Source organism: Lampetra fluviatilis, chromosome 20 (assembly GCF_964198595.1).
Source record: "Lampetra fluviatilis chromosome 20, kcLamFluv1.1, whole genome shotgun sequence".
Classification (NCBI taxonomy): domain Eukaryota; kingdom Metazoa; phylum Chordata; class Hyperoartia; order Petromyzontiformes; family Petromyzontidae; genus Lampetra; species Lampetra fluviatilis.
Window position 1 is genome coordinate 13,817,851 of NC_136294.1, and position 22,537 is coordinate 13,840,387.

Here is a 22,537-nt window from a genome sequence, read left to right on the forward strand (position 1 = left end):
AGTATAAACTACATAGCATCATCAGTAAACTTACTATACTCTACAATAAGCTGAGTTACTAACAGTAAGTAATACATGAAAAATTCTACGTTGTAAAAAATTATATAATATGCTTCCATCTAAACTTTATTCTCTTACATCACACGCGTCTATACCGTACTATATACTTCCATAGGCAAAACCAACATTAAATTACATACTGTATTGCTATAAACCACCCTATACCTTATACATTTTTAATATAACACTATGTATTATTCTACCCACCCTAATGTGTATCAAAATGGTTTATTACGTCCTTCCAGTGATTGCTAAGCCAGAATCCATTTTCTCCAAGACAGAGGTTCTCTGCAAGCCATCTGGCTATCATGAGAGATTCGTACATGAGGCGATCCACATTTACAAACACAGAGACAATTTTAACCGAGAAGATGGATTCTGGCTTAGCAATCACTGGAAGGACGTAATAAACCATTTTGATACACATTAGGGTGGGTAGAATAATACATAGTGTTATATTAAAAATGTATAAGGTATAGGGTGGTTTATAGCAATACAGTATGTAATTTAATGTTGGTTTTGCCTATGGAAGTATATAGTACGGTATAGACGCGTGTGATGTAAGAGAATAAAGTTTAGATGGAAGCATATTATATAATTTTTTACAACGTAGAATTTTTCATGTATTACTTACTGTTAGTAACTCAGCTTATTGTAGAGTATAGTAAGTTTACTGATGATGCTATGTAGTTTATACTTTAGTTTGTCATGCAGTTTATACTGTAGTTTTTTACGTGGTTGTTTAGTAACTACAGCTACATACTATTAACATTCCTTTCCTTTGTTAATGCTCCCCCCCTTCCCCCCCCCCCTTTGATGCTGCTAATCCTGCATAATGCACGGGCATAGTATTGATTTGGAACCCCCCCCGCCCACCTCCTACGCATTTTCCATATGCTGAATTCCTCTTGATATGCAAATTATTTTGTTTAGGCGCTCTTCTTCCCACCTCCCCCCCCTCTAACCCAGCTTAAATATACGCTCCAAGCTTGGGGTGTTTCATTCTTCGCCTGAGGATGGCTGCTTGCGTTGTGGCCGAAACGTCGTGAGAATTGTTTTATTATGTTTTATTTTTATTATTTTATTACTTCCCTTCTACGTGACTTTACCGAAAGAACCAAGAAGATGAATCCCTGCAGTCACGAAAGCTTTAAATCGAAATTTACACTATGTGGATATTCTATGAATTTAATATTTCAGTCTGCAGTCACTCACTCTGAACTGGATAAACCAATCATTTCCTGCACCATAGCTACAACACGCGCAGCTGAGCATCGTAGCCGCACGCACGCACAGGGAGCCATGAGGCCGTGGCGTCGCGCGCGTCTGGATGGTGGATTGGCATCCCCCGTAATCGCCTCGATCCTCCATTCCTTGCTGGCTGTGCTCACCAGTGGACACGCTTTTCCAAACCTCACCTACTCTTGGCGCACACGAGGTCGCGAGGTCGTGTCAGCCAAAAGTGCGTACTTGGCGCAGGGTGCGCCCTCGAGCTGTGGAGGAACAGCTTCTCGCGGCTGGCTGCTGCTGCTGCGTCCCATTGAAAGCCGCATTGGTGCCACTCCCGAACGGGTCGTGTGGACGAGCGTTATAAATACGAGCGGTATGAACGCATTCGCGTGTCTTCCATGCGACGACGCCAATGACTATTTTGTGTTACGGTGGGGTGCCCACTGCCAGACCCCACCGCAGTGACTTCGCCCCCCGGTGACGTCACCCCTTGGGCTCGTTCCAAGTTTCGGTCTCCTAAAATTTCCTAACATGAGAAAGTTTTCTTAAGAATAGCTATTTTGCAATATCCGCGCTCAGCATTTCTTGTGATATTTAAAGTTACCAGCCCAGTTAATTAAATGCGTCGCGACACAGCGAGTATTTGCAGCCCTGATACTTGAAGTGGCGCATCAGCCTTGTAGCGCGAGCAGCTATGGGGTAAATCATCCTGGAGCTGGATTAATATTCCAGTTCGAGAAACACAAAACTAGAAGCAATTGTAGAAATGCAGAGGTTGTGAAGAATATTTTAATTTTCATTGTGCATGGGAGATTTCAATTCATAAGAGGTTTTTTGGGTTAGATCGCGTAAATATGTAGTCGCACTCTTAGACTTGGAGGCAGTGCATTTATTTAGTTCCAACACAACAGGGTGACTTCACCCTTTAACAAGAAAACGACCTAGGGTGGTGACCACCCTGGCTAACTACACTGGTTACTGAGTAACTATGAACTCCGGACCCGGGATCAACAACATACTGCCCGGGTCCACGTGCTGGAAGACTCGCAGACCGGAGATCATAGACGAAGGGTTTCGTCCCTGGGATGGACAACCAAGATCCCTTTCCAGCATGGCCGGCTCTGACCTTGGCCACGCCCCCCTTCCAGAACCGTCACGAAGAGCCTGGGTTTGAATCACGTGACCCTCCTAGCCCCCTCTTGGGGGTCCCCCTGTCATTCTAACCGGTCACGTGTCTTCCTGGATCAACCAGTGTCATGGCCTTACCCGACCTTCCCCTTAGATTGGCACACACACACACACCGTGCCCTCTAGGGCCGGCACTGCACTGACAGCATGTTGCCATCCAGCGATGTCACTCCACGCACACCGTGCCCCTCTAGGGCTGGTACTGCACCCAGAACATGGTGACATCCAGCGATGTTTCTACATCACCCCCCCCCCTCCTTCGTAAAACCCAGCCGTCTCGGCTGTCAACTCCCCCCTAAAAACAGAACGAAGCCCCCTAGCACGCCTCAACAAATACATATCAACAACTGGTATGTACAATATGCACACTATATACAGTGACGAACGGGGGATGGGAACAGAGGGACAGAACACAACAATAGGGCAATAACACAATAGAAGAGGGAGAAAGAAAAAAAAACGTACTAACACACAATCTCGGGAACCCCTTCCAGCACCAGCATCACCCACCCTCAACGTGTAACAAGACCCGTGAGCACAATAAAGGCCAGGTGCAGCCAATGACCAATACGACTGACGAGTGCGACAACCAACCGACGGCGTGGGAGTTTGTGTGTGTGGGGGTCACGCGAACCGGAGAGTCTTGGAACGAGTCCTTGTAGCCGGGCCCCCAGGCGAGGTGGGCATAAGCTCCCTGAGATCTTGTTTAGCCGACGAAAATCAACACAAAACCGCAAGGAGCCGTCGTGTTTTTTAACTAACACGATGGCCAAACGTGGGGTGCCACGACTTGCCAGAGTTTGTTTGGTGAGCCTTGGGTAGAGGCGCGTCGTCCGGCCGAGGCGTCGCACCGCGCTGTCGAGGAGCCTGGCATCCCGAAGCCACATGGCCCCGGAGGCCACAGTTGTAGCACCGCGTGAGCGCCCCAGACGGCTTGGGTTGATCCTGGTGACTCGGCCCGTCCCGAGCTGGCGGGCCGACGGATCTCCATTCGGTCGGGCGACCCACAGCGCAGACCTCTTCCGATGGGAGGTTGGCTGCAGTCACGGTATGCCTGGCCGCCGCCTTGCTGGCCTTGCGACGTTGGGACAGCAAGTTTGCGTGGATGTGCCGTGCGGCCCGCAGGGAACACATCTCCTTGTCGTCTTGCGCCAAGACGACGATGTTCAAATCGTCCGCCAACAGCAATATCTTCTCAGCCACCATAGCGTTCACCCCTTCCTCGTCCATCCGCGGGAAAGCCGTCTTCGCCAGGGCCAGGAGAGCTGTGCGGTATGCCAGGGGCGATTCCTTGGCGCCCCGCTGACGATCGTAATACAGCTGTCTGCAGTCAGAAGGTGGTCCGTAGACTGCAGACAGGAGTCGAAGCACCATCTTCAGCGTGGCGCGCGCCGATCTTGGCGCCGAGGTGAGGGTAGCGAGGGCGTCACTGTCAAGCATTGCCGGTAGCGCGCGTAGTGCTTCGTCGTCCGTCCATCACGACATTTCTTAGTGAGCGAGGAAACGTCTTTGGAAGGCTCCCCAGTTGCCGTCTTCCCCCACAAACTCTTTGAGGACCGGCAATCGCTGCTGGAACGAGGCCTCCGCAGCCGTAGATCGCCAACCGTCGTTCCCGCCAATTCGTACAGTATCGGCGGGAACGGCGGGCGCCATCAGCGGTCGCACTGCTGGTGACGCGCTGGCCGCTGATTGGCGTTCGCCGTCACCGGCCGCTGTTGATGACGTGGCGGCTTCTGGTTGGCAACTGTCGGTCACCTGATGTAGCCCGGCCCCGCCCTCAGCACCCACTGTACTGATGGCGGCAAATCCAACTTCCAGCCCCGTTGAAATGGCGGGAACTGGCGTTGCGTGTCGTCCGATGTCGCCCTGTGCTGCTCCTCCAACCCCCAGGCGAGTGATTTCCTCCAACGTGGCGGCTGCCACGTAGAGTAGCTCCGCCAGGCGGGAGTGAGCCAGCCGCACTCCGTCAGTGGACGGTCCCCACCCGTCCGGCCGCTGCGGTGTGGGTGGACTCGGCCCCGGTTGCTCGGATTCGCCTTCGGCGATCTCGGGCTCTGAGTCGGCCGAGGTGTCCTCCTCCCCCGGTTCCTTGGTACGAGCCGTCCGTCTTCTATCCATCTTTAGAAGACCACTTCTGACTCCAGTTGTAGTAGGTTCAAGGAGGCTTGGACGACGTAGTCGGAGGCACACTTATTTATTGAACGTTCCACTATATACAGGCCAAGATATACAACACTCGAAGGGGTATCGGCCCCTTCACCCGCCTAACAGGGAGATCCCACAATCTCTATCCCGGCTAGCCTACTCCCAGGTCCTCCACTACAGGGCTAGGGGAGGCTAGCTGACCCAGCTCTGGTCAAGCTGGGATCACGGCACCCTGAGTCCCCAGACCGGCTCTTATAAGAACATCGGCTCTGGGCTCTCGGGGCCACGCCACTGGCTTGCCCTGGTCGGTCCTTAGAAGGACGGCGATCCAGGGGAATCCCAGGGCCTATCTAGCCAGTCTTCTTTCTTCGCTGGTTTAAGCTAAACACTGAACCCCGAGCCCACCGGCTCACCGCCTTATATAGCAACTCCCCCACCTAGGGGTGGGGCCGTGGGGGATCACAGCGCCGTTTTAGCCCCCCAGGCTAAACGGTGCGGACGTGGATGTAAGCATCCTTCCGCGTGCGGGCATAACCACCCCTGGTGTGTTTGTTCGCCCTCCCGTAACACCTCTACACCTGTAGTAAGGAGAGTTGATGGCTTGAGTGGAAGGTCGTGAGGAGTAGGAGGAGGAGGTGGTGATGTTATTGTTTTGAAGGGGGAGTCCCCTTTGTGTGGGCAAGCGTCATGCATGCTGGCCATATGTGTCTCAGCCGTACAGGTTCTTTCAAGTCGCGATTGCCCATTCGACCTCCGAATTTCGTTCGGTTTGCGGGGCAAAAAATGTTCGGAAATATCGTTCGAACACTGATTTGTTCGGGTTCTGGTGCGTTCGGTCTCCGAGGTTTGACTGTAAGATTGGAGAGCTGATATATCAATATAGTAAAAGAATAGTCTTGCAGGACTTCCAACCAACATGAAAGCTGACCAGACGGCTGTTCAATGCGCAGCGCGTACTGTAGTGCTGCATGGTCAGAGCGCACCTCAAAGTGCCTGCCATAAAGGTAGGGGCAATACTGCTGCACAAATAAAACTATAGCCAAAAGTTTCGGCGTTTCACGTAGTATCGCTGCTCGGCCAGAGCCAGTACTCTGCTGCATTATGCCACAATGCTCTCCACGCCATCCACGACTTCAGACAGAACAGCGCCAATTCTGGTTTTACTAGCGTCCGTATCAAGGATGAACGGGAAGGATAAATCGGGGTATCTGAGGGGAGGGGCGTTCACCAGGCCATCCCGGAGCGCAACAAATGCGGCCTCCTCTTTCCCCCAATGAAATTTCTGACCCTTTGCCGTCAGGCCGTGTAGAGGCTTGGCGATAGTGGCGAACCCGGCGACAAAACGGCAGTAGTAGGACACAAATCCTATAAAACTCCGCACCTCACCCATGGACTTGGGGGTCGGCCAAGAACGCATGCACGCAGTTTTGTCCAGGTCCGTCGCTATCCTTGACTTACTTTGTGGCCAAGGTACCGAACTGATGTTTGAAACGGATGACACTTCTGTGGTTTAAATTTGAGGTTTGCCGCACACATTTTAAGAAAGACAGCGTGTAATCGTTTCAGATGTTCCTTAAACGTGCGGCTAAAAACAATAAGATCATCAAGATATATTAGACACGAATCCAACTGGATGCCAGCTAGAACCAGTTCCATTAGCCACTGGAACGAAGCTGGAGCGGAGTGAAGACCCATCGGAAGCCGATTCAATTCAAATAAGCCTTGTGGTGTGCGAAATGCGGTCTTCGGCTTGGAAGACTCATCCAGAGGCAATTTCCAAAATCCCGATAGGAGGTCAAGCATTGAAAAATAATGTGCCCCTGCCAGAGCATCCAGGGAATCATCCATTTGTGGGAGGGGTATGCATCAGCCACATACATTTGAGTAAGTTTGCAGAAGTCGACGCAGAAGCGCAAACTACCGTCCTGCTTCTTAACAAGAACGATCGGGGCCTCCCATGGACTAATGGATGGCGAGATAATATCAGCGGCCAACATCTTATCAACCGCCAGCCTTACGTAGTCCTTCTCTTTGGGGCTCAGTCGGTAGGGATTCTGCCGGATGGGGGCGGCATTGCCCGTATCGATGTGGTGACTCAAAAGGGTATTGCTAATCACATCGGAGAATTCCTGCAAAAGCACCTGCAACTCCTTCCTTTGAGTCTCGGACAATTCTGGGTTTGCGGAGCAGAGTGCATCCATCCACTTCTCATAGGAATGCTGCTGCGGCTCCGTAACCGAAGCGGGCGACGCGTGGGCTAGCACGGTACCCTGCTGTATAACTGACATGTCCAACCCCGCATTGAGGACCAGAATGAATGGTTCCTGGTCATTGAACACCAGAGTCTGGGCCCCAACCAACATCAACCCACGAACGGCTTTGTTTGAGGGCCCTAGAAGGATTCATCCCGCAGTTGCCTCCTGGTCAAGTGGCATCCGCAACCGCAAGGGCACTAGCATTTGTGCCCCGAGAGGAATCGTTACGGTTTTGCTCGCAAGCACTTGTACCGTAGCGTAGGCCGTATGCAATCGAGTGGGCGAAGGTAAAAAGGCCAACCTGCGGCCCAATGGGAACTCGACACATCCCTGATCTATTACAATTTTCAGGGGCATCTTCCCCAGGAAATCCCAAGCAAGCAGGGAATGGCAAGGGACGTCGAAACAAGAACTGGTCCCGTCAATTTGATCTCTCCAATGCACACTTCTGCCGTTATTTGTCCAATAATGCCCAATGAGCCGCCATTTGCGGCAAAGCACGGAACCCCGACGGGACACAGGATACGACACTTTCTGGGCAAGATGTTATAAATAAATTCAGAAATGATGGTCGCAGACGCACTGGTATCGACGAGCATCCTAATTTTTATATTTCCTGTATCATACCAATAACAGCGGACGAACCCGCAGCCGCGGCAACTACCCTATGAGCCAACTGACGACTGACCCAGTCGGAGTGGCCAGCCGACCCTGGGACGGACAACCAAGATTCCTCTCCGGCGTGGCTGGCTCCGCCCTTGGCCACGCCCCCCTTCCAGAACCGTTAGGAAGAACCTGGGTTTGAATCACGTGACCCTCCTAGCCCCCTCTTGGGGGCCCCCCTGCCATTCAAACCGGTTACGTGTCCTCCCAGGTCAACCAAAGTGTCATGGCCTTACCCGACCTTCCCCTTAGGTCGGTACACACACCGTGCTCTCTAGGGCCGGCACTGCACTTACAGCATGGTGCCATCCAATGATGTCACTAAAAATATATAAATGTGTCGTTAAAACCCGCCACCACCCGACACAGCCAACTAGTAAGGGTTCAATCTTGATTTGAAGCTTCCGTGACTGCAGGAATCCATACTCTTTGGTTCTTTCGGTAAAGTCACGTAGATAGAAAATTAATAGATCATGATGTTTCGATCGCAACACAAGCGACCGTCTTCAGGTGAGAGAGAGAAAGCTACTGAAACAAGGTCTTATGTAGGCCTGAGTAGCTTTCTCTCTCTCACCTGAAGACGTTCACTTGTGTTGCGATCGAAACATCGTGATCTATTAGTTTTCTAGTAAGGGTTGTCATGTTAAAAGAAAATGCCAATTCGTCACAAGTACAGCACACTGGTGTGTTTGAGAGCCAAGCCACACTATTTACAATCTGAGTACGACGTTTCGCCAGTAATTATAACTAGCTTCATCAGGCGACAGCTAGATTTGTCGAGGTGTCTGTTTCATTCCTTATATGGAGGCGTAGATGTGGTGATCACGCTTCTGCGCTCTTGTGCCACGTGAGGGGGGTGATTATTGAGTTATCGTACATTATGCATATACATTATGCGATCTTGTCCTTCCTGTCCATTATGTGTATTAAAATGTCCATACCAACGGTAATCCCTATTGACGTAAGCATGCATTTAAATTATGTATTATTTGAGGATTCGCTTCCACGCAGGCGGTAGCTATCCGAACGGATTTTTTTTTATTTTTTTATTTCAATTTTGGTAGATTCTCTCATTAGTCTTGGCCAGTAGTAGCTAGTTTTGCACAGAACTTCAATATTATCAAAATCAATTGAGTTTCCTTGTTGGCACGCGTGTTCTGACAGTAGCAGAACAGAGTTAGACTTCACAAATCTGGCTGTCGTTGATGAAGCTAGTTTTAATTACTGGCGAAACGTCGTACTAAGATTGTAAATAGTGTGGCTTGGCTCTCCAACACACTGGTGTGCTGTACTAGTGACGAATTGGCATGTTCTGTTTACGTGACAACCCTTACTAGTTGGCTGTGTCATGTGGTGGCGGGTTTTAATAACACATTTATATATTTACGCGATCTAACCCTAAAAAAACCTCTTGTGGATGATATTGGTCGCGAAAGCCTACGTGTTAAACTGAGATTTCAATTAATCGTCGCATTCCAGAATTCATCGTTACAAATACATGCACACACAACTTCCGAGCGTGACATTATTTTGAATCGTTTGCACTTTTAATGTAGAATTGTTTTCCTTTCTCGACCTTTGCCTGCGCACGGATTTATTCTAATGGGGACGCTCAGCAGGGCCGTGCCGAGCCGACATTTGGCAGCAGGTAAGCCCCTCCGTGCCGCGGTGCCGGCCGAGCTGCACGCCGCCACCTCCCCCGCTCCATTCCCTGGACCCCCCCCCCTCCAAGCCCAATCTGGCTCTGGGGGCAGAGCGGCGCTGGGGGTGGCTGCCCTAATGCGTTTTTCCACTGGAGGTATCGGCTCTCTGCGCGTCGGCACTTCCCATATAAAGCAGTGGCGGTGGTGGCAGCTTGTGTTGAATGCCCGCACTGCTGGTATGCATGCCTCTAATTAGCCGCCTGTGAGTGTCATGTGGCGAGCTTCCCCCTGGATCCGCGTTGAGGGCGGCCGCTCGTAAAGGGACCCACGCGGGCTTCCTGTTGTCGGGGCCGTGGCTTGTCCTGGCGCGATCGACCCACATGGTGTAATGTAATTACGGTGTTAAATGGTCCAATTTGTTAACGTCGCCCCGAACAACTTAAACTTCAATCAACAGAGGTGTCCACTGTCGGGAAGCGGGACGCGCCGTCGCTGCGGCAGACGCGCCGGTGCGAAGCGAGGTTTCGCTGCTGCTGCTGCCGCCCCGTGCTTCTCGCGGTTTTGCTGCTGAGCCCTCCGCTGCATCCTCAAGTCGCACCCCTGTATTCGGTTCCTAATAAAAAGCTCCCAGCAAGTGGAGTAAAACGTCAGACACCGCGCCAAATATTACACGCGGTTCAACCCGTAAGTGCACCGGAGAGAAATTAAGCCACCGCGTGTAGCATTCTTAGAATGCACCGGAATGGGTAAACTGATCGTACCCGCGTCGAATCGCGTTCCGTGAGTTTACGTTCGATGCTGTGTGATTTGGCTGCTGCGGCGGCGGCGCAGGCTTCGAAGGAAGGGATTGTGACGTGAACGTGGACGACTGCCCGGGCAACCGCTGCGACAACGGGGCCACGTGCGTGGACGGGGTCAACACATACAACTGCCAGTGCTCCCCGCAGTGGACAGGTAAGCGGCGGGCACCCGTCTGGGTGCGCGAGTTTCACCTCGCCTCCAGGGCTGGGTGGAGGCGTCACGGGCAAGGTTTATTCTGGACTGTCTCTCAGCCGTTTTGTGTGGAGGAATTGGGATCTGTCAAGCATCGGTGTATATCCAACGTTCTCCCAGCGATTTGCATGTTATTGACTACTTAGTTTCAACTAAGCACATGTCCTCACTCTCATCTGTCCCCTCCAAAAACAAAAACCAAAAAATTCACACCTTGCAAAAATTTCAGCAACATTGCTTCAACACAAATTCTAGACCGGTTTTGAGCTAGGCTGTTTAAACCAATGCTGATGGGAGAGTCAGATGTTAATAAGCAGCCAGGTCGATGAACTTCTAGACATTTATAGGCTAAGGGCCCTCTCTCTCTTAGACGTGGGCCCTAGCTCGACGCAAAACTCTGTAATACACAATAACATAAACAATAATAGGAAGAGTCTGTAATGAGACAATCACCGGGGCTCGGTGCCAAGCTTCCACTTGGCACGTGGAGCGGGTGGCAGTGCGGGCACAGGGACCCGGAGCCTCCTGCCGTAGAGCCAGTTCTCTGTGTGGTCATGTAGGCGCGGGCAGGGGACAGGGTAGGGAGGAACCCGCGGGGGAGGGGGTGAGATCCATGGGAAGGATCCCGTGGGAGGGGGAGGGACCGGTCAGGCAGTGGGGTGCAGGGAGGGGGCACTGTGTGTGTTTGTGTGTATTCGTGTGTATATGAGTGCGTCTGTTGTTTGAGAGCGGAAGAGTAGTAGTTGGCGTGCTGTGCTATGAACCCAGCGACCCGAATTCGATTCCCACTCGTGGCCATCCACACCAGTAAGGCTTATCTGAACTGTTCCTGGACCTCCCCTAGGTTGACTCAGCTTTAAACGAGTACCTGGTATGGCGGCCAGGGGTGGTACTGGCCACCCACCCCCTCGCTAATAGCACTTGCCCCAAAGCCTGTGAAGGCTATACAGGAGGGGGGGGGGGCGGAAGCTTTGTGTCCGTAATTGAGTGTGTGTGCTTGTGTGCGTGTGTGAATGAGAGTCTGCACTCTGTTGCGGTTCCCTGCCGGCCCACCGGTAGTTTCTATTTGACTGGAATGATTCCTGTCACTGTGCAACATCAAATGGTAAAAACGTGTCCATTGGTGAATTATAAGAATAGGTTTTACCCCTTCTGGCAATAAAACAGGAGGTGTTAAGATGTTCAGACACCAAATAGATACCTATTCGGTGTTTGAATATCTTAACATCTGAACATCTCCTGTTTTTTTGCCAGAAAGGGTAAAACCTATTCTTATTTTTTATAATTTTGGATCCTGGCAAAAAGGTGATGTAGTGTCCATTGGTGTTATCAGGTTGGAGGCTTTAGAGTGTGACAAACGTAAGCAACAATATACGTGCAAAAGTGTGTGGACAACCTACTTGCTGCTCTGCCAAGTAGCACTGCATATTTGGGAAGTGTCTCGCACGCACGAACACGCACGCGATGATCTCCGTGTGCTCCGGCAACACCGCCCTGCGAAGCCACGCTTGTCACGCTGCGCTCTCACACCCAGTAGTAACCAGCCAAGATAATTTTGCCCGAAGATCATTCCGCAGCTGCCCATTGTTGCAACGGTGAAATGGTTTGTTTAGTTTTTCACACAAGAGTTGCCTGCCGCCTCGTAGAAAGGTGCCGGCGGCCAGACGGGCACGAGCAGAATGTTCGTTATGAGCAGGCGCGACGTTTAGCAAACGAGGCCTTGCGTCAGCGTTGCCACTCGGCAGCGCAAGCCGCCCCTCGCCCCTGGTGCTGCTGCTGGGCGTCTCCGTCCCAGAAGCCAAGGATGGTCGCTGAGATGCTCTGGGAAACTGTCAAAGCAACATTGTTTATGATTATGACATGTTTGTACAATATTAATATAACATGAATACGACCTGAAAAATTACTCCCATTTAACTTGGTGTGCCATAAAAAGCTGACGAGTAACTTAAGTCATCGTGCACCCATTATTTTATGATTATTTATTATTCTTGTTTACCGAGGAAAGCCTCACTGAGGCTCAAGACTGTCATGAAGGAGAGTCCTGCCTCTCAGGTGTACAGACAATTGGCCCAATGTGAGAGATAGCCGTCAGTCCTTCGTGTCTTCAGGCTTTTCATCTCTCGTGTGCCGTCTCTCTTGCTGGCGAGGTTTCATGAAGTGAAGTCTACTTTGTGCTCCTGTGCTGAGTTGCCCTGCCGATTCCGAGGTCCACCCATTGGCTGGTACAGCCTGTTACCCCGTGACCCTGTGACCCAGGAAACGAGTTTTATAATGAGGTGCATCGCTCTTGCAAGTGAGACTGCCGGTCTCTCTTCAATTCTCACCAAGTTCAACAAATTAACTTGGTCGCTGTGTCTCAGAATGCTAGAGAGCTCAGACTTACCTTCCAAATAATCTTGGCGAGGTCAACAGGAAAGGGTGCCGCGGTGGGCGAGATGTTAACTACCTTGCCTGGTATACAGGAGGTCGTGAGTTCGATCCCGACCCTGATGCCTGGTGTATATTTGGAGTTTGCATGTTTCTCTCCCCGTGATCACGTGGATTTTTCTCTGGTTTTCTCCTCCACGTTTAGAATGTATATGAGTTTAAAGTATTTGGCTGCTATAAATGTCCACATGAGCCACTTTTTGAGCTATAATTTGTGGCCAGGTCACTTCTGAAAAAGAGTTAAAGCTCAGTGGGGCCTTCCCTGGTAAAATAAAAATAGTTGAGTTTGGAAAGACACACAAGGGAACGTATCGGTTACCCGTGATGTGCACGCACGCCACCTCTCACGTGGTCCAGGTGGGAGCTTGCGAGCTGCTGGGACCTGGAGCCCTCCCTTGCCACCTATGCGGCTGCAGCTCTTTACCGACCCGGTTCGCGTACGATCCGTAAACCACAGATGTGACGACGCCCATCAGAATTATCTCGCACACCTACATTTGACAGGGCCTCTGCACGAGAGCATCGCCGCATGCCTTGGCCTCCTGACATTGTCTCAAAAATAAAACGCTGGACAAATAAATGCACTTATTATTGTGGACGTTTTATTTCCACGAGACACGCGTTTTCCCGCACCTTTGCGTGCCCACACGATGCCAGTTGTAACCACGTGAGTTGGAGCGCCGAGCAACGTGGGTGGCCATTCTCTGCTTCCATCCGTTACCTGGCCCAGTTCACCCACTGATGAACAAGGCGAGGACTCATTGCTACCCACGTGAGAGGCGAAATAATGTAGTTAGTTTGCATGTGCGGTGACTGTACATTTCCTCTAAGTGGATAAACTGGTTTCATATTTGTGCCCACTGCTACTCGGTTACCATTTAAAATGTATTTCATTATGTCGTGTGACCACTTTATAAGTCGAGCCGTGTTCCCATGCTCTCTCTCCTTCCCATGGGTTAAGCCCTGAAGACACAAGACTATAAACCACTCTTCAAGAGCCAAAGCCACGCATTACGTCTTTATCAAATTCATTTTCCACGGGGAGGGGGGACGAGTGCTGTGTTTTTTTGCCATGAGCTGTGTAGGTGTTTAGCCCGGGCAGCTTTACAAGTGGCGTCATTTTTCTCAGCCCATTGTCGCCACTTTTTCACGAGTCTCGCCAGCTCGTTGACACACCCCCCGCGATTATTTTGTGAGCCAGTTCTATCCATGACTCGTGATAGTTATTAATAACGCTCCGGGTTTGGGGCAGCGCTGAAACCTCCCACGTGCCCCTGGCTCTGTGCCCACCCCCACCGTTCAACTCTCTCCCCTCTTCCCGTGCGAAACTCTTGGTTCTCATTGCGCAAGACATTTGCGTGCTCCCTCGGCACGTGACGGTTCGGTGAAACTGCGACGGTGATGGATCCGTGCCCAGGCCGGGACCGGCGTGTTTTCCCGTCGCGTCCCATTTGCCAAGGAGGTTTTTGATTATTTCCATCCTCGGTGATCTGCCAGTCTTTCTGGCCGTAGCCAATCCCGTGCAGGGGCATTCTGTCAGTGAATCGGGGGGGGGGGGGGAGGCGTCCCATCCGTGCTTCAGAGTTAGCTTGTGTTGAACCAATGCTGCTGAAAATTATGCACTTCCCAGAAGGCCGTGTGAATGATGGGATGTGCAAAACTACTTTCTTTGCTTATGTGCAGGGTCATATCTGTTGAGGAGGCTTGTTTATTTTCTTCCTTGGTTAATGTGTTCTTCTCTCCCCTGCAACGGTGGGGGAGGGTGAGGGAGGGGTTAGGGGGTTTGTATGTTCATAGGATCACCACTTATGCTGATTCCCCACATTTTTTTTATTCAGTCAACCCCAATGGGTTGATTGGCTGAGTCGAATCCTGTTTGGTGTTTAAACTCACAACCAAACCTTCTGGGAAGCCGTGTGCATGAGGTCATGTCCCTCAAAAGGTTTTGCTCAGTATTTTGCACGTTTTACTCATTCATTATTCTTCAGGAAGTTGAGAAGTGTTACTCCAAATACAATTTAATAACGAGATAATCATAGACCTCCGACACGTCGTTTCTTTTCGGTTTCGAGTTCAGTTTTGCAAAAGTACTGCTGCCAGCTCCTCCGTCACGTCTTCAACTTCATCAATTCCATCTCGATGTGATCCCAGGCTGCCTGTGATCTCGTCACCTCGCTTCTGCACGTGTTCTGTTTTCTCATGTATCTTCAGTCCGTTTGGCAGCCTACATTGTTAAGTTCTTATCACATTTAGCCAGGTTGTGTAGGGTTGGGTCTGCGCACATTGAAGAAATCGCAGCGCAAGTAGAGAACCCCTTAGTTTCGCAGGGGAGACGCTCGGCACGCCACGCACACGGGTTGACAATCCACTTGCTGTACTGCTGCCACCTGGTCACCCCGTGACTCAGCAGGGCTGGGAGTTGCACAGAGCACTCAGTCGTTCACTCGAGTCACTCGAGTCACTCGAGTCACTCGCACGCAGGTGGTCAGTCGTCTCCTTTTTCAGTCTTATATAGCTACTTCCACGGTTACTATTTCTGTAAATCATTTCCTTGATTGCTCCACTCGTATTAAAGACCCGGTCTATACCAGCGACTGTCTATTTCGTCTCATCTATGTTGGTCGACCACCACACTGCAGGACACAACCACTCACTACCCATTCCTCCACCCACTATGTCTTTCACTCACACACTCACTCACCACACTGCAGGTCACAGCAACTCATTTACCCATTCACACACACACACACTCACTCTCTAAATCTCACACTCACTCACACACTCACCACACTGCAGGTCACAACACTTCTCTTCCTGCGTCTTCCCTTGCGCTGCTCCACTTGAGAATTCCCTGCCATTTTCTCTTTCCTCCCCCCCCAACCTCTTACAGTCATAACCTTGCTTGGTTAAAAACTTGTTCACTCTAATCTATTACACACAATCACTGTGCTGTTTGTTGCTGGCAGCTCGACATGTTGGGCCTTTGGGGCTGTGCTCGTTAACGCTGCGATGACTCTAATAAGACTGTGTTGGTGTGTTGCTGGCCATGTGATGTACAATGGGTACATTGGGCCTTTGGGCCGATGCTCAGCAACTGTGTTAAATGATAAATCTCCGAGATTAATGAAGCACCCCCCCCCGCCCCCCGAAAGCGTGAGGGTTACAGACCTGCCTGCGCCACCTCTTCCACAGACTTGAAGTTCTCTTGAGAATAACAATGATAGCAACGGTGATGCAGACGCAATCCACGGCGCCATGTTGAGCATTTGACCAGTGTGTATTAATACTCTTTGGTTCTTTCGGTAAAGTCGGTGTGTTTTAAATTCAATATGTAGTGAATCCAACTATTAGCACAACATACTCCAGGCTATTAACACAACACACTTCAGGCTATTAACACAACATACTCTCGGGTGGTGACCACCCAACTAACCACGCTACGGCAGAACTAGACACGGTTCCACTATCTCGGTCCGGACCACAAGCTGGGTCCCGGACCACGTGGCTGGATGCTTCTTCAAGCTTGACGTGCATCTGCTGCCTCTCCAACAGTAAGAACCCCGAGCCCCTCCCAGGGCCCCCCCTTATATTGAGTCGGGCTGGGGCTGGCTCCGCCTCTCGCCCCACCTCTCGCCCCGCCCACCTTCTCGATCTCCCTCGCCCTTTCCTGAAGGCTCTCGAGAGTTCTTCCCGGACCATGTGACCACCCATTGGCTCCCTCCACCAGTGGCCCCCTCCACTATCATCCGGTCACATGTCCCCAGGTCAGCCAAGGTATCATGCCCCCAGGTCAGCCAAGGTATCATGCCCCCAACGTAACCCTAGCTGGCTGACACTCTCTCGCTCTCTCAACGGGAGCCCGCACCGCACGCTGTGCGTGGTGCCACCGTGCTTAACCAACGCTCACCCAAGCCCCCACTAGGGCTGGTACTACACCCCGTGTCCAGGGTGTACACACAACAGTATACATCCGCCGTGGCCTCGCAGGCCCGGCACCACACAGTGACATTCCCAGTCACTGCAAATACAAGACAGCGCTTATAAATTCAACTCAAGGCAGAGCTTCTGTAAATGTAACGCAAAACCACGCTTCTGTAAATTCGACAAGAAGCAACGCTTCTGTGAATTCGACAAGAAGCAATGCTTCTGTGATGCTTTTGTCTCTGCCAAGAGAGGACGTGAAACGTAGTCAGCGTCTTCCTGCAGGAGTAACATAACCATCTGCTACAAGAGCAACACATCGGCATAATAATCCTCTCGGAACAATAAAGATTTAATGAGATTGAAGGCAGGGTTTTAAAAGGCACTTGTCCATGGTTGCTACGCTAATCTCGCTCTGGATGTTGTGCAATGGTGACCGACTATTTGCATAAAATAAAGGAATTGCTCAGACAGGAAGTTTGCGCGTGTGGTATTGGACGGAATGACCACCACCAGAAGCCAGATGTTCCGCTTCCTCGTTAGACATCGTTGGCGGATTGTGCAGCCGAGCCCCGGAGCGTGCAGCTTGGCCGCTGTAGCAGCCGCTCGCTCACTGCCAGCACGGCCCACGTCTGCGTGGGAGCCTAGCGTTGCCTCCGTTGGTCGCCGCTCACTCGTTGCCGTGTAACTTCTGTTGGTAAACGGTTCCACATGCAATCGTGGCATCAGAGTCGGGGGTGGGGAAGAGTTTTACTCTCCAAAGAAGCACTTGGTTCACACAAAAAGCTACTTTTTTTCATCGGCCACGGACAATCCACTGCTGCGCATTTCAGTTGGCGGTAGACGTTCGAAGTGGAACTGCGACCCTCAAAGCAATGGCGCCGCCCCCGTGGTCTCCTCCCCCATGATCCATGGATCAAACAAATAACTCGATACACCGGAGCACAGCAGCAAGAGTAGTTCATGCGAATGCTATCGCAAGAGGTCACACGTTTGGCGCAACGCTCCTTCGCTGACTATGCGTGATGAATGAAGACCCCACAAAGCCACCGCTACCTCTCATGGCTCTAATACATTGTCCGTCCGGCGCCTGCACATTGACTGATCTCATCGTTCTATCTCCTCGGTGGACGCTCTTTTGGATGCGTTACATTCATCAGCTGCCACTTCGTCATTATTCTCAATCATCGGCCATCATCTCTTCAAGCCGTGATGGATTTTGCCCCCAAGCCCTGCTGTTCTTCACGGTTTGGGTGGTGTCACGGACCTGTGTGTGTTCTCTAATCCATGTGGGCCCCTTTTTGGTTATGCAATACATCCTAATTCAGTTGAATTTGGGTTGAGCGGAGGTGCTGGATTGGCACGCTGGCGTTTTCAACCCTTGGCTCGATTCCCTGCCACGGTTCGTGGACAGAAAGCTCGGCAGGGCCTCGTGTCATTAACATTCCTTGTAAGTTAGAGTAAAGATTACATTTGTTATCATCTGTGAGCCCCAAATTCTCCTCAAAACATTTCCATTTTCAACATCATTAAACACTTGGTGTGCCTCTGAGAAGACGTTAACCTCCCATAATTACCTTCATAGTTTGTTGGCCTCTCAATTTAAAATCCCACTGAGAGAAACTAAAGATCAAGATCGGCTTCCTCTACAGAAATCGCTCCTGCTTCTTACGAACCACTCCCCACTAACTCTATTGCTTCCACTCAGCTGACCCTCATGGTTACAGAGGCTTGCGTTAAATACCTCGCACACGGCCTCAGGTAGGGTTGGCCTGCTTTCCTTGTGGCCCTGTGCCCGATCTTAATTTGCCACAATTCTGCTACTCATCACGATTTGCTCCTCTAACGCTTGGCCGCAAGCTGCTATCGGTACAGAGACCGGCGCGGATCCTAAGTTTGTCGTTTCAGCGCCCGCCGACGAGGCGCTCTCCGTTGAGCAAGGCAGTGTGCATCATTTACACGTCGTTTATGCGTTGAACGCTGTTCCGTGGAAATCAGATTCTGCTGAGCTGTCGCGTTTCCTCGGTGGGAAATGAGATTGTGAGCGCTTGTGATTGTTATTCATCCGTGCCCTGCTTCGTTCTTGGTATTGCTCCAAGTCGGGTTTTTTTTAATTCGTGTTCAAACCTGCTTCATAGCTTGCATCCACGTGTAACATAATATTTTTTTGATTTGTAAAATGTTTCTTTTGTTATTTTGTGGTTTTGCTGTCGCTACCTATACATATTTTATGGCAAGCACGTGTGGAGTTATGCTGTTCACTCTGGAATCACTGTGTTTGCTGACTGACCTGGCCCCTCTCGGATAAGATACTTTTAACATTGTGTCCTGTCACGCAGTTAAAAATGACTTGACCCAGGTAACAACCTATTGAGACCGGGAGTCTATTATTCATGGGATGAATTGGGTTATAATGAACATATCAAAACGGCAAATATGGCAATATTGTTAACGAGACACCATAGAGGATTGATACGGTAACAACAACAATATTCACAAATAATCGGAGTTTTGGTGTTCCCTGTTTTAAGATCGCAAGGTGCTTTGTGACAGTTGTAGGATCGCTTACTACATGCCTTACGTTACGGTGTACAGGCAGGTTCCCACGTCACACTGTACTGGCAGGTTCACCCACGTTACACTGTACTGGCAGTTTCACCCACGTTACACTGTCCTGGCAGTTTCACCCACGTCACACTGTACTGGCAGTTTCACCCACGTTACACTGTACTGGCAGGTTCACCCACGTTACACTGTACTGGCAGGTTCACCCACGTTACACTGTACTGGCAGTTTCACCCACGTTACACTGTCCTGGCAGTTTCACCCACGTTACACTGTACTGGCAGGTTCACCCACGTTACACTGTACTGGCAGTTTCACCCACGTTACACTGTACTGGCAGTTTCACCCACGTTACACTGTACTGGCAGTTTCACCCACGTTACACTGTACTGGCAGTTTCACCCACGTTACACTGTACTGGCAGTTTCACCCACGTTACACTGTACTGGCAGTTTCACTCACGTTACACTGTACTGGCAGTTTCACTCACGTCACACTGTACTGGCAGTTTCACTCACGTCACACTGTACTGGCAGTTTCACTCACGTTACACTGTACTGGCAGTTTCACTCACGTCACACTGTACTGGCAGTTTCACTCACGTCACACTGTACTGGCAGTTTCACTCACGTCACACTGTACTGGCAGTTTCACTCACGTCACACTGTACTGGCAGTTTCACTCACGTTACACTGTACTGGCAGTTTCACCCACGTCACACTGTACTGGCAGGTTCACCCACGTTACACTGTCCTGGCAGTTTCACCCACGTCACACTGTACTGGCAGTTTCACCCACGTTACACTGTACTGGCAGGTTCACCCACGTCACACTGTACTGGCAGTTTCACCCACGTCACACTGTACTGGCAGTTTCACTCACGTTACACTGTACTGGCAGGTTCACCCACGTTACACTGTACTGGCAGTTTCACCCACGTTACACTGTCCTGGCAGTTTCACCCACGTCACACTGTACTGGCAGTTTCACCCACGTCACACTGTACTGGCAGTTTCACTCACGTTACACTGTACTGGCAGTTTCACCCACGTCACACTGTACTGGCAGGTTCACCCACGTCACACTGTACTGGCAGTTTCACCCACGTCACACTGTACTGGCAGTTTCACTCACGTTACACTGTACTGGCAGTTTCACCCACGTCACACTGTACTGGCAGTTTCACCCACGTCACACTGTACTGGCAGTTTCACCCACGTTACACTGTACTGGCAGGTTCACCCACGTCACACTGTACTGGCAGGTTCACCCACGTCACACTGTACTGGCAGTTTCACCCACGTTACACTGTACTGGCAGTTTCACTCACGTTACACTGTACTGGCAGGTTCACCCACGTCACACTGTACTGGCAGTTTCACCCACGTTACACTGTACTGGCAGTTTCACCCACGTTACACTGTACTGGCAGGTTCACCCACGTCACACTGTACTGGCAGGTTCACCCACGTCACACTGTACTGGCAGTTTCACCCACGTCACACTGTACTGGCAGTTTCACCCACGTTACACTGTACTGGCAGTTTCACTCACGTTACACTGTACTGGCAGGTTCACTCACGTCACACTGTACTGGCAGGTTCACCCACGTCACACTGTACTGGCAGTTTCACCCACGTTACACTGTACTGGCAGTTTCACTCACGTCACACTGTACTGGCAGGTTCACCCACGTCACACTGTACTGGCAGGTTCACTCACGTCACACTGTACTGGCAGTTTCACTCACGTCACACTGTACTGGCAGGTTCACTCACGTCACACTGTACTGGCAGGTTCACCCACGTCACACTGTACTGGCAGGTTCACCCACGTTACACTGTACTGGCAGTTTCACTCACGTCACACTGTACTGGCAGGTTCACCCACGTCACACTGTACTGGCAGGTTCACCCACGTCACACTGTACTGGCAGTTTCACTCACGTTACACTGTACTGGCAGTTTCACCCACGTTACACTGTACTGGCAGGTTCACCCACGTCACACTGTACTGGCAGGTTCACCCACGTCACACTGTACTGGCAGGTTCACCCACGTCACACTGTACTGGCAGTTTCACTCACGTTACACTGTACTGGCAGTTTCACTCACGTCACACTGTACTGGCAGGTTCACCCACGTCACACTGTACTGGCAGTTTCACTCACGTTACACTGTACTGGCAGGTTCACCCACGTCACACTGTACTGGCAGGTTCACCCACGTCACACTGTACTGGCAGTTTCACCCACGTTACACTGTACTGGCAGTTTCACCCACGTTACACTGTACTGGCAGTTTCACCCACGTCACACTGTACTGGCAGTTTCACCCACGTTACACTGTACTGGCAGTTTCACCCACGTTACACTGTACTGGCAGTTTCACCCACGTCACACTGTACTGGCAGTTTCACCCACGTCACACTGTACTGGCAGTTTCACTCACGTCACACTGTACTGGCAGTTTCACTCACGTTACACTGTACTGGCAGTTTCACCCACGTCACACTGTACTGGCAGTTTCACTCACGTCACACTGTACTGGCAGTTTCACTCACGTCACACTGTACTGGCAGTTTCACTCACGTCACACTGTACTGGCAGTTTCACTCACGTCACACTGTACTGGCAGTTTCACTCACGTCACACTGTACTGGCAGGTTCACCCACGTCACACTGTACTGGCAGGTTCACCCACGTCACACTGTACTGGCAGTTTCACCCACGTTACACTGTACTGGCAGTTTCACCCACGTTACACTGTACTGGCAGTTTCACCCACGTCACACTGTACTGGCAGTTTCACCCACGTTACACTGTACTGGCAGTTTCACTCACGTCACACTGTACTGGCAGTTTCACTCACGTTACACTGTACTGGCAGTTTCACCCACGTTACACTGTACTGGCAGTTTCACTCACGTCACACTGTACTGGCAGTTTCACTCACGTCACACTGTACTGGCAGTTTCACTCACGTTACACTGTACTGGCAGGTTCACCCACGTCACACTGTACTGGCAGGTTCACCCACGTCACACTGTACTGGCAGTTTCACCCACGTCACACTGTACTGGCAGTTTCACCCACGTCACACTGTACTGGCAGTTTCACTCACGTTACACTGTACTGGCAGTTTCACTCACGTCACACTGTACTGGCAGTTTCACTCACGTCACACTGTACTGGCAGTTTCACTCACGTCACACTGTACTGGCAGTTTCACTCACGTCACACTGTACTGGCAGGTTCACCCACGTCACACTGTACTGGCAGGTTCACCCACGTCACACTGTACTGGCAGTTTCACCCACGTTACACTGTACTGGCAGTTTCACCCACGTCACACTGTACTGGCAGTTTCACTCACGTCACACTGTACTGGCAGTTTCACTCACGTCACACTGTACTGGCAGTTTCACTCACGTCACACTGTACTG

General features: G+C 50.9%; 1 protein-coding gene across 1 annotated transcript in view; it reads left to right on the top strand.

The window, feature by feature from the left end:
- LOC144937987 (uncharacterized) overlaps positions 1-22,537 on the top strand; it is an 88,941-nt gene that overhangs the window by 28,102 nt on the left and 38,302 nt on the right. Inside the window, exon 5 of the mRNA XM_078865664.1 lies at positions 10,016-10,138. Coding sequence (XP_078721790.1) covers positions 10,016-10,138 — 123 coding nt within the window. The remainder of the gene's footprint in view (positions 1-10,015; positions 10,139-22,537) is intronic.